Raw genomic sequence first — 13,882 nt, forward strand, 5'->3', positions numbered from 1 at the left:
GTTTTAACTTAGCTTAGCGATTAGTTTTTAATTTAAAACATGAGGGTGTTCAGTAAGGGAACACATTGTTTATAGACCTAGATGTTGTAGATGTTTTCTCAATAGAGAAACTCCATGCACCGTTCACAGCCATAAATAGATATTGTAAAGACGTAGAGTCGGTTGCGTAAATGAAATACGACAGCAAAAACTCCCCTAACCTGCTGAAATCACGCTTCAAGTCACCATGAATCTGACGTTGTTAATTACCGTGATATGCCCGAAACTATGCTTGGAGAAATCTTTAACTAAGAATGGAACTTGTGAATATTTCTTTTTTATTGTATATTTTGTTATTTATTCAAATCTTAGTATAAAGAAAATTAAGAAAAAGCACACAGCATTGGTAGTTTAGATGTGTGATATGGGTTTTTTGTTACAGCTTCTTTTTATTTAGTATGGGTATGCTAATGTTAAACTCACGTAAAAGTCATGGAAATGAAGGCACAAAAAAGTTACTACATTATGCATCTAGTTCAGAAATTTTATTATATTCGGTCTGTAGAACTGTTAAACATACTTTGGATGTAAGATATGTATACATTTTATGTTCCCCCTACAAAAAACCTTAAGATTAAGCGTTAGCAATATGCGTCGCGCGCTAAATCAAGACGTTACAGATAAATCCTTGAATGCACATCTACATACAAAATATTGCGACCAAATATTAAAATTCTTTTGGTATCTGAGACATTCGTATCGCTCTACGAGCACTATGACACAAGAGTTGGTACACAATTGTGTTCGTATGCAAAGCACGTGTTTGCTCAATTACGCCCTTTCAATTTAAAAAAAATAGAAAAGACTCCAGACTTACGAAATACTAATAGCAATATTGCATCCTTCAAATAATTTTGGTTGATAACGACAATTGAATCAATGACCCGTTCCGTATGTGATTGGTCCAATGACAATGAAACTTAACGTTTTGTCCTTACAAAACAAGACTGGTAAACTATTGTCGATACAAAAACTTTTAGTTAACTTCAGTAAACGGTTAATAGTAAAATGTGAGATAAAAAGTCCCTGGACACTATGGCAGCAAGAGTAGAGTGTTATAAATTTGAAAAAAAAAGGTTAACAGTATTTGAATAAAACAACTAATTAATTTGAAAGAGCAACGATTTTAATACAGATTGAAAAGACAAAGGGTAGATATCGCGGCTACACTCAGGCAAATAGCCAAGCCATTAATAAAAGTGAATTAGTCTTTTATTTATTGGATAACACGCCTCTCTGAACTCGATTTATTATTTTATTCAACACGGTACTAGCAAAGAATTAAATTGAACTTGTAACCGCAACATCGCACTGCACTTTGGAAAAATATATTTACGTAAGTGAATTTTAAGTCCTGTCACATACAAATGGATTACGGCAGATACACTTCTGCGTTTATCTTATCGCGCATATGTAAGGAATAACAAGTGAAACTCGAAACAACAGTAGTAATCAAAAGTCATATAAACCACTCAGAATGTTTTGTTTGACTTCGACTAAAACATTTGTTTTAGCGATAATTAAGGTATTTCCAAAAGTTGTATTCCTGATAAATAATATACCGGTGTTACAAGCCTTTGTAAAACATGAGATATCTATGTCTTGACTCAACTTAATGTTCTATAACACAAGTCGCTAATTTTTAAGGCTTTAAGATAATTACTATGTTTTGCTTCTACAAATAAATGTTAATTGAACATAGAAGAAATCACTCCCGTTTAGAAATATATTAGATCACTAATAACTTAATTTTATGACTTCATAAAGTAATTATATAACATTTCCTTTTTACATAGTCAAATTTACCTTTATAAAACTGTTTCCTTTATTTCAATTTTGAACGCTGTTAAATAAGATACATTATACAGTGTCAGGTAGAAAGCACTAATTACAGCAACTTGTCAAAGTGATGGCGGGAGACGTCTTATTTCTCTCTAAAATATTAAAAATAACCTCTATATAAAAATGCAATAACTTACCTGCCCGTCCTCCTCTCCATTTTATTAAAGTTTTTCGTGAAAAGTGATAAAAATGAGCTCTTCATAACAGCTAACAATGTCTTTGTTTTTGACGTAGCCGAGTTTTTAAACTAGACAGGAATAATGTAGTTAAATAAATTAATTACAACGAGAATTAGTTTCGTAATATTAAAATATAGGTATGAAACAGTATACATTTACATTTACAGTAAAGTGTACGCAATAAAGCCTTTTTGCTCTCAAAAATCCTTATAATAAAAAGTCCTCCGTCTGCATCTGCTATGTGTAAGATACTGATAAACTCAAATATCGCATTTGTCTCCACCAATAGATCGATTGATTCCTTAGAAACGTTAAAGTGTAAAATTTAATATTATATAACACGCATATTAACTTAAAGAAATTAAATCAGTATTATTAGCCATACGTCTCTTTCTGTCACATTGAGAAAGCTGTGATGAAAAGAGACAGAATATCCTTATGACTTCAGTATCATTTTGGTAAGCTAACAAGGGCAAAGCATTCTTTAACATTTCAGAATAATATCGTAAATCTTCCCAAGGTTAATATCAAGGTAGTCTAGATCTAGATCTGTCTGACTTTGAATATAATACCTTTAAAAGGCCGTTTTCTTGGATTTAACCAATAAATATAATCTCTGTAAGCCAATTCTGGCTTAAATAAATAACTATTGATTTTAGACTTCAATTATTAGCTAAGTGTAGAGTATAATTTTAAAATACTTACGTTCTATGTGTTCACATCATACATAACGTAACGAATATTTACATATTATAAGTCTTTTAAATAATGCTCAAAATGATGTCCGTTGCAAGTACGTATATTATGCAAAAAACATAAACACCTTCTTTATTTTAATAAAACTTTGAGACAAAAATATAAGTGTTAGCCTTCTAAAAGATCCAATCAAATAATCCAAAATTATGATCAAAATCTTAGATAAATGACATAAAGCAATATGGCCTCAATTTTATTTAATTATGTCAATTGTATTATATTTCTGACATGAAAATGATTCCATACTAGACGCATTTTGATAAATTTGGACGTAATATAAATACAGGGGGGTTACATCTGGGGGGTTACCATGACTGCCAAAGCATCATAACTTTAACATAATTGCGAACTACAACTAAAGTCCTAGAGGCGAGCCTTGTAGCAGTTTGTGGCGCTAAACGCGCTATTGTTATGAACCAGAACAATACTCGCCTTTTACATGGTGTTCACACATTCCATAGCTTTATTTATTCTCGCACGTGCACATTTTGTGCCACGGAATGTCCGTCTGATTCAATTTTATTAATGGACTTGGAAGTTTGCCCTACTGACTGTGAATTTTCGTGCTAACACATTCTGAAACGTAAGATCGTGCGTTAAAGTTTTATTTACTTCATGGAATATTGTGCATGGATAGGAGACTGCATTGAGTCAAAGATGTCAACAGCTCTGAGAAAGAATTTACAAAATTGCATAAGATTTACCGCATTTGATTAAATGTACTCCAGTCTGCATACAATATTTATATGGAGCTTACAGCGCCACCTAGCTGCTGTGGTTGATATTAAAATTATTATCAAACAATCGATTAAGAGCTAATTGAACTTGTTTATACAACTGTGAATCTTTTATGAAAATTGAGGAGTTATATCTACACCATTTAATTTAAAATATTAATTTCTTTCTAGTTCTGATGTATTAGAATTTATATTTGTATTATGTTGTGTTTGTATTTTTTATAATTATTGTCAATGTGAGTGTACAATATTTGGGAAAATAACTTAATTAATTAACTTTATGAAAATTAAAGAAAAAGCTTTCACAGTTTTGAAATCATGAGAGCCTTGACTCAATTTAGCAATCCTTTAATCATTGTCCTATAAAATATGGTATTGTGATATAGAAGTAAAACAGATATTATTTGTTACAGCATGAGCGACGATGGAGGGGCCACACCTGCGCCATGATGACTGCTGTTAATTCGGTAAGTTTTATTGTAGTTGTCTAAAAAGATAGATCATATAGATTCTAAATTCTTTAATAGAGATAGAGAGAAGTGAAAAGACAGTATAGAGGGCGTCAAAACAATTCAATATTACTGAGGACAAACACAACAACGCAAAATCGAAATATTTAGATAATCTTTGACTAATCTAACTAATAATCTGTACATGTTTCGATTTATATATTAATGAAAAATTTAAAATTATAATGTAACTTGGAAATATTGAAATGCTACGAATCGTATCGTTTATCTAGCAATAAAACATAGAAAATCTAAAGTAATGGCATCACCGATTTTAAAGCTGGTACCAGCGACATCATTTGCGAATTATTGGCCAAAATTCCGTTGAAACGTTAAATTGAATAGATGTCTTAATGAAACCGTACGTCATTATATATTTCACTAATTGGCTCGGTGTCTGTTAAGCTCCCAGTAACGTGGTACCTAACGAGCTTAAACCTAGAATGCCTCCCGTATGCATATTTGACTCGTTCGTGTTTGTCTTTTTATGAAAATTTAAAGCTTTCGGTATGTTGTTTGGTTTCATTGCATTTTGTTGTTTAGTCGGTTTACCACACACTTATATACAATGAATCAAAGCTACCGTCTCTTAGATGTTATTCGCATATATAAAAAAATGTGTGCGTGTACTAGTGTAAGAAGTGAAACCTCTATGACCTTATTTTTCAAATAATTATCTACTATATGCAACTTTACAGAAATTGGTTAAATAAAGTTAAATTAGATAAAGTTTAAGAGAAGGCTTTTTATCATAGACTTGAATACAAATAATACATTTATTTCATTTTACCTTATTACTACTAAGATTATTACAGACTTTCATTAATTGTACTAGTATAATAATAATTGATTACTATCATTGTTATCGTTATTATATATTTTTGTGGAAGTGACAAGAAAAATATGGCGCGTAACAGAAAAATATGACGCGTAACGGAAAAATGTGACGCGTAACGGAAAAAATGTGACGCGTAACATGGGGATGACGCGATGGGACATGACGCCGTCTTTACATCGGAGCTTACCCAGACCCGTAGTTGTTGAACCGACGGTTATCAGAGTTAATACGATTAATGTACGTTTACGTTACGTCTATTACGTCTCCATATGATTATAGCGATGTAAATAGTGTAGTGCTATTGTTACTACAATTGAATCGTTAGAAGCAAACTTACAATAAAGGAAAACTCAATGTTAGACATTAAATAATAAATTATAAAAGTTCTCATTTCGCGTATTTATAATGTCTTTTGATAGCACTTGAGTATATACCGTTTTTGTATAGACGTTACTTCTAAATTTTAGCTAGCTAAATGGAGCTATTGAAGTAGATAATCTGCGTGTTGTTGATCACGTTAGACTTTAACCACTCGACCAGTATAGTGAGACCCGTAGCTTTTGACATCTGCAAAGTTTATGCAACCAAGTTATATGCATATTGAATGGTTCGAAATATCAAATAGAAATGGTTACATCGTTTATGGGCTATTGATATTGGATGTCGAATCAGATCACCTATCGTTACCGGAAAGTACTGACAACATAAATACGGCTTTCGAAATGGCACAGCCTTCATGTATCATTGTAATGTTCTGTAATTAGCGTACAAAATGTAACTGCATGACGAATTTAACCTTGTTCATCAGGAGTTTATCGACAAATCAAGTGTAATGTAGTTTTGGTCGATACTTACTTAAAACAAAAATTAACATATTAATGATAATGGTTGTTAGTTATTGTAATGGATTTTGTAAACATCTTCATTCATACAGACTGTGACATAAGTGAGATATATGTATGCTTTTGAACTGATTTATAATACAATTATATCTACTGCCCTCCCTATTATTTTATTTGTATTCTGAGTCAAATATATTAATAGTCAAATAAATCATTAACCTACATTTTCTAATAACATAATATTCTGTACTTACAAAACGATTACAATAGAGCAGACCACTATATGTACTCTACAATGGCGCGTTTCAAACGATATTCCTTGTATTAAAGCAAAAATACTTGGCAGTAAAGCAAAAACAGGTAAATCGTATTGCCATCAACAAGGTAAAAACAAAGTTGTGTTTTCGACTTTACTTTCAAAACTATCTCCAAAGTACTCTGATTCAGCAATTATGAAGGTTTGACGAAGGGCCACTCTCTATTTCGTATTCAGGCGTTGAAACCCAGGCTTTGAGAGTGACCAATAACGGCCTGTCAACCTCACTCAACCGCCTTAAAACTTAGCTGTTTACTTATAATTTTATTTATATTTTAGCAACATCAGACCATTTTTCACCTCCCCTGTGATATAGTATCTAGGAGTCTTATAACTATCATTTATTTTGCCTACATATACAGTAGGGAAGCTGACGAATGAACTTATCAATAAAACATTTTGAAGGAAAGTGTAACTCTGATTAAGAAGGTCTTATAAACTTTGGCTTCCATCACACATATTTAGGTTCTAAAATATTTAAATAATAATTTATATATAAATTTATAATGGCTTTTTTATAAAGTGAACGGTCAGCAAGCCCGTACACAAGCGATGTGTTACGTTAATTAAGTAATTTTTTGCTCGATTTGACTACTACCTCGATTTTATGACAAACTAGGGGGTTTGTCATAAAATCGAAGTGGCGAAATCAATTCGCTTCGGTTGGTTTAGCTTGTCTTCAATATGATACATTCTACATAGCATTACACCTACTCTCAATAACGGCAACAATTGAGTAATGAAGTACATTTTAAGTTGCAAAAATTAGTAAAAACTGCGCAGCTGTGTACGTTCTTTCGTCGCTTTATTATCCTTGTCCGCAATAAACTCAACTGTCAGCTTCATGCTTGCGAACTTTCTAAGAAATTCGTTCTTTTTTTGAAAATGGGATTGCTTGCACGTGTAGACTGTGGACCATGACTAATAAGCAAGAGTCACTATCTATACGTTTTTCTTGTCTTCATTAAACGATAACTTTCGATAACGCCATAATATGCACAGTCCTTTCAGTGTCATTATATAGATTTACACAGTATTTGGATTTTTCTTTTGCAAAAACTCTTACTATGATTAAAAAACTAACCATTTCTATAAAGCCGCAGGTGGTCTTGATCATTTTCAATCCGTTTTAAATTATTATGACATAAAGTAAAATCTTTAGAAATATAGCTCTAAAGGTTCAATTTTACAATCTTCATACAATTAATTATATATGAACTTTCATGAAACGTTTTATCTATTTATCTTTTGTACATTTATTTAAACATGTCGTAACTTCCTGTTTATGTACGGCTCATTAGTTAATTAATTATTTTAATAAGTACCCTCAGCAAAGTTCTTAATTAGGTAAATTGATAGCGACTTTGAAAACGGTGATCACGACATAGAATACTTCAGACGAGGCCTTATAAGCGTCTTTGATTAAATGTTCCTAAAATTTTAATTATAATTCAAAATTACATAAATTTATTTCTGGTTATTTTTGTAGAATATATAAATAATATAATTGATAAAGCAGTGTTGGCGTAGTAACTTCAGCAGGCAACTATGATCACTGAGTTGGTAGGTCAGTTTCGGCTTTTGAACCAATGGACTTTCTATGCGCTTATCTATCACTCGCTCGTACCGTACAGGAAAACTTCTTGAGGAAAAGCCAAGAAACTGAACTATTATATAATACATTTGTATTTTTTAATTTACTATTAAATTGACAATAGATTTTTTTTAAATTACCTAGGATATCATTAGATGATAAAATTCTTGTCTTTTGGTTTAAAAACAAAAGTAAAATCGACATTTGTCAGCGAAGTTTTAAAGTATAATTAAAAATGTCTCTTTTAGAACCACTATAAATCTAGCCTATACTTTCTTGATAACTTCTAGCAACTCTTCTAGCATTTTCAAACTGAAACTATCTTTATTCATATAGGTCAACAAGTACACTTAAGAACATCAAAACGAAGTAAAATTAATTGTAAATTTACTAAAAAGTTCGCAAGCCAAGGGCGTAGTAAGGGTAAGAGTTTGGTCTTGTAGTTTAGCAATTTTTAGAGTTATGTATAGTATATAAAATATTGAGGTAACATACGATACAGTTGTTTGTGTTTTGTGACCCATTCACTTTCATTATTTCTTTACACCAACCCAATGGGTGCGCAACTAATTATATGAAACATTTAGTTTGAAACCAAATAATTATTATTTTTCTGAAATCTAACTCAGACGCGAAGAGAGTTAAAAAGGCACGATATACGAAGGCATAATCTAATTCAGTATATAAATTAAAAAATCAATGGCGCTACAACCTTTTATAGGTCTGGGCCTCAGATTTCTGTATCTGTTTCATGCTCATTTTTTAATCTAATAGGCAAGAAGTGATCAGCCTTCTGTGTCTGACGCATGCCGTCGACTTTTTGGGACTGTGGTAAGCCGGTTTCCTCACGATGTTTAGGAAACACAGGATGTTTAACATAAGCTCGAACGGTGAAGGATCACCGTTCGAGCTTATGTTAAATGCGCACATAGAAAGAAAATCCATTGGCGCACAGCTGGGGATTGAACCTACGACCTCAGGGATGAGAATCGCACGCTGTAGCCACTAGGCCAAACACTGCTCAAATTCAATATGTACATAATCAAATAAAATCATATTTAAAACTTCTGATGCAATGTAGTAATGTAAAAGCAGTCTATCGATTTGATCTTTTCTATAGAGGAAATAAGTTGTAAGGATAGCCTCGGTACACTAGTTATTCTGAAGATTAATGGTTAGCTCAACTCAACACAACTCTAATAACTTTATTCATATAGGTAACCAAGTACAGTTATGAACGTCAAGAGAAAAGATTTCAAATTGTTCCTAATTTAAATTTACTACCAGTTTGCAAGTCAAGGGCGTAGAGCGGGCATAAAGAACTGGCAAGAAAATCTCCGCTACTCTTTTTAATCGCCAAGTTTTGATACAATTTTTTTTTGAAGTGGAGCAAATCAATCCCAAGGATTAAGATCATTGAAATGATAGTCGACTTTAGAAAAGGCTTTATTGATTTATTTACGTTTAACGAGAGTTATGAATATTCTAATTCTGTTGTAAAAAGGAATACAATTTCCATATAGGGAGTGGTCTATCTTCTGGAGCCTGGAACTACGCTAAGAATAGTTCGAGTAGTACACTGGTGAAAGTCCTTTTTGCCACCATTTTTCAACAAGGCTTCAAGAATATATTGACCAGACACTGACATAATATTTAATTCTTGGGGAAACACTACAAATATCTTAAACCGCCCGTTTTTGCAGCACAAATATGGATCTGGGCCCCACCAGGAACACTGAGAATCAAGGTCCTTTTCTTGCCCTTTGGTGCTATCAGATTTATAAGATTATGGATATACTCCGAGCCCTGAAAACGTGCTGAGGATAGTGCAGTATGGAAGTAGTGTTGACTTATGAGCGAGGGCATTCTAAGACAAGCACGACCTTCTGTTATGATGTCCACGAATTAGACAACTTGTGAAGATAAATCGTTCATTTTTTATGTCTCAGAGAAACCGATTTCCCAATAAAATGAGTCGTGTTGTAATTACTGGGTTCCACCACTATGGTATTATTCAAAATAAATTATGCATGACTAGAGATGTCCTACTTTCATGATCTTTTTTGGTTCACTAGTATTGTTGTTAGGTGTTAAAATGTGTGGTGATTCTTCCTTCAAAAAGCGTTGAATACGCTTTATTTTGTTTCTATAAATAATTCATTCTTTTAATTAACTTGATGCTCGAGTTGACGACACAGTACTGTCAAATTGCTTTAGATTAATTTTGATTCATTTTGCGTACACCTGTTTTCAATTTAATTACGACGGAGTGCGCCTAAGTAGCGTTCTCATTTTACATGATTCTCTGAGCTGCTAATTAATTTTTTTATGACTCGAATAGTTGTTTACTGATATTGTATGATACAACCGCTTAATGACTAAGGTCTGTGTCACTAGTGTTTGTTACGTGGAGTCCTAGGTTTGATTCTTGCCAAGATAAGGTTTAAAAAGTTGAATTATATTAGTTATATATTAATTGTTATGACGTGTTACTATAAATTATGATTGGGTTCTTATATTCATCTTTAATCAATTTTATTTAACAAGAAACAAATTTAAGTCATTAAGTACAACGCTTATATGCCTTTAAAAACTAGTTAGCATTAGTAACTTGAAATAGTCTGTATGAAAAATAAAAAAAAACAGTAAAGATCTTTATAATAGATTTAATGAAACCAAAGATTAAAACCTTTTTCTAGTACTGACACAGTTTACAGTAATGTTCAGAGCTTTAACCTAAATTATTAATGGGGCCCGGTTTAACGCTCACATGGCCGATTTAGACCCATGTCACGTACCCTGACACAATTTGTGTGCTTCTCTATGATGTAGTGCTATAATCTGTGCTCGAATTATATTAAAACTATTCATACTAACTCAAAGCTATGACCGAATTCGAAATTTAAACTTTATACTTGTTGATGCCATAAAACCTTTTCGAATTTTATTTGAAGCTGGCATAAAACTAAAACTGTTGCCATAATATAAAAAAAATACATTTTCGAAACTATTTCATTTTGGTTTAACTCACAAACAAATGAAGAAATAAACATGTTATAAGTACACAGTTTGTAATCTTAGTCGCTATATAATTGAAAATAATATCTTTTAAAGGCCGGCAATACACTCACGAGCCCTCTGGTATTGAGACTTGAGAGTGTTTGTGGGGCAAACAAACACTCTCATGTAATATAAAAAATAAATTATTATGGATATTACGTGTATGAATACCATTTCATGGTACATAAGTTAATACATTTATTGAGGAAACGTGTGAAAATAGAAATATGTTTCGCTCTTTAGAAGTTTCTACGAAGTACATTTGACGTGTCAAAATGAGGAAATTACATATAATTAATGGCAACACCTCATGAACTTCAGCGCGCTTATTAAAAGTTACATTTTCAACTTCTGTGTAAGCATTTGTTTTCTTTTTCTTTGGACTTTATTGAAAAGCGCTACAGCAAAGTTATTTTGCACTGGGAAATGTCACTGGTACATTTCTCAAATAACTTTAGCTTTCTCTTTTATTACCGGAAATTCAATAAAGAATCAGTCCAATATGAAAATTCTAATTGTAATGAGCACTATAGTAACGTGAATTTCCAAACATTGTGTCAAGCAATGTATGATGAATTCTAAACAGTAATAGTAAAATTAAAAACGAAAACTATTTAGGTAAAGCTTAATTTCAAAGGGAAGAAATTCAGCCTTTTTTCAGTTCTAAGGTACTCTTATGTCAAACTTAAATCTACATTCTGAAGCTGTCTAACCATTTTTTTGGTATGAAGTTTGACATACATATACGATGAGTGACTTGATATACGAATTAGAATATGGAGCTTAATTTGAAGATACAACTGGCTAGTGAATATAAGATTAAAAAGCGATAGTTTACGATAGCTTTTCGATATGCGAAAATTTTCGTTTATTGATGAACCAGTACTTTAAAATCGTCAATTATACAATAAAATAATTAAAAATGTATATAAATCCTTAGCTTTAGGCACCAAAAACGGCTGAGATTTAATTATTATTATTATTAATTTTAATGTCTGGAGTGCTCCTTACCTTACCTTACCAGGAATTAAGACTTAAATTTGTTAAAGATAAAAATAATTTTGCCTTGTAACGGGTAGGTAGTAACTAATTTTTAAACCTTAAACTAAACAAAAATTACTTTAATTTACGTATTAATTATTTGATATTTCTTTAACAATTTGACTGCAAATCACAACCATATGGTTACAATATATATATAGTATTATTATTGTACACCGCACAGTAATAAAAACTTGGCACGAGGAAGTTATGGTATTGTCTTGTAAAGTTTCTAAGATACCTACCGCTATAGAAACAGACTTCCTTCCTGTGCTGCGACTAAGTTTGTATTTTTATATATTCCTTTATTTTTAGTCGCGAAAATACTTAAAACAAAGTTTTCATAGAGTCCATACCATTACTCAGCTATTTATATCGAGTATACAAAACAATATCTTAATATTTTCATTATCATTAAGAATGGTGATAACCAGCACGAATCTCAACTTGGAGGTTCGAACCTTGCAATTTATATACAACAAAGGTTTTTCTTATTGGAATAGGATCTCGCTGTTGCCTGATAGCCCAGCTCGGGCTCGACCCGAAATGGGCCTCGGCTTGAGCCATCACGGGGTGATCAATGGCAGGACGGAAGCTTACTAGAGTGAGCGTAGTAACGGACCTTGCCTTCCCCTCGAGCTTTTGTACTGAGTTCTATAAGGGCTATAAACATATTTACTGCAATATTAAAATAACTCCAGGTTGGAGTTGTGACTGAGAGTGGATTCAAAGGACCATCAAATAAAAATAATAGTTATTGTAATAAATAAAGCCTGTATATGTCCAATCACTTGTTTATTCTCTAATTACTCGGACGTTATCGTAACTTCCTTCAGTACCATCTCCTGGGTGAGGCAGAGGGCGTCCACAATGCTTCGCTATCACTTATTGAGTCGCGCACTTAGCTTTTACAATAAAGAAGTTAATTGATGGTCTTTTGAAATATAGTTGTATAATGTTATAAAACTATAATCCTATACTTTTATTACTCACACTTCCTACGCTGCATTTGCGACAATTTTAGGCTGCCTATTTTAGGACTATAGAAGTCCTGTAACTGGTCACCAGTCTTTCATCGCGGCCAGAAAATATACAAAAATATGACTATATACTACGACTAAACTAAAGTTATAAATAAAAATAAATCAATGGCGGTACAACCTTTTTAGGTCACGGGATCAGATTTCCGTATCTGTTTCATGATCGTTTGTTAATCTAATAGTAGGTCATAGTAGGCAGCCTTCTGTGCCTGACGCACGCAGTCGACTTTTTGGGTCTAAGGCAAGCCGGTTTACTCACTCTTAGCCGTTCGAGCGAATGTTAAATACGCACATAGAAAGAAAATCCATTGGTGCACAGCCGGGGATCGTACCTACGACCCAGGGGTGAGAGACGCACGATGAAGCCACTAGGCCACCACAGCTCAAACTAAACCAAAGTAATAGACAAAATAAAATTAAACCAAAGTACGAGTAGTTGTGGGTGTGTAAATATGTGTACGGGTGTTTGAAAGAAATTAATTTAAAGTCGGTCTTTGTAACTGCTACATGCTCTATTGCTACGGGACTTCAAATTTTAGTTACTATTACCTAAATACTAAACATCCACATTATATGTACACATAAATGGTACTTAAATTTATTACAGTCACTCTGAATGTGTACTCATGAATATTGCAATAACGCCCGAGCAATTAACTTAAAATTTTAAGTAAGTTGTTCCAGAGCGGTAATGAATTTCACTCAAAGGACCGTTTCCTATTACATCTCAGTTAATTGAAATTCTAAGAAATAATATTTTACACTTTAACCTAAGTACCTATTTAAAAAAAACTAACGCTGACTTGTAGACAGATAAAGCTTGTAATGATAAAATATATATTCAAAGTTATGAGTACTTTGCTTTGCTTAAGATTAATAATATATATATAGAACGGATGAATGAGAAGCGGTTAAAAATTAGGGTAGGCCCGTTCGTACATACTTGGACCAAATCCAGGAGGTACTAGGACAAGTTCAAAGTAACCATAACCGACGAGAATTCGTGGTGAATCATACATTAATATTTTTCTGGCCACTGCAGTTTATTAAGATTTGTCTTGTCCAGGAGACATTATAGTGCCAAAGTGA

General features: G+C 32.6%; 1 protein-coding gene across 1 annotated transcript in view; it reads left to right on the forward strand.

Moving 5' to 3' along the window:
* Window positions 1–13,882, forward strand: part of LOC123720847 (transcriptional-regulating factor 1) — a 196,599-nt gene that overhangs the window by 56,724 nt on the left and 125,993 nt on the right. The window contains exon 2 of the mRNA XM_045677648.1: window positions 3,967–4,020. Coding sequence (XP_045533604.1) covers window positions 4,000–4,020 — 21 coding nt within the window. The 5' untranslated portion in view covers window positions 3,967–3,999. The remainder of the gene's footprint in view (window positions 1–3,966; window positions 4,021–13,882) is intronic.

Source organism: Pieris brassicae, chromosome 2 (genome assembly GCF_905147105.1).
Source record: "Pieris brassicae chromosome 2, ilPieBrab1.1, whole genome shotgun sequence".
NCBI lineage: Eukaryota > Metazoa > Arthropoda > Insecta > Lepidoptera > Pieridae > Pieris > Pieris brassicae.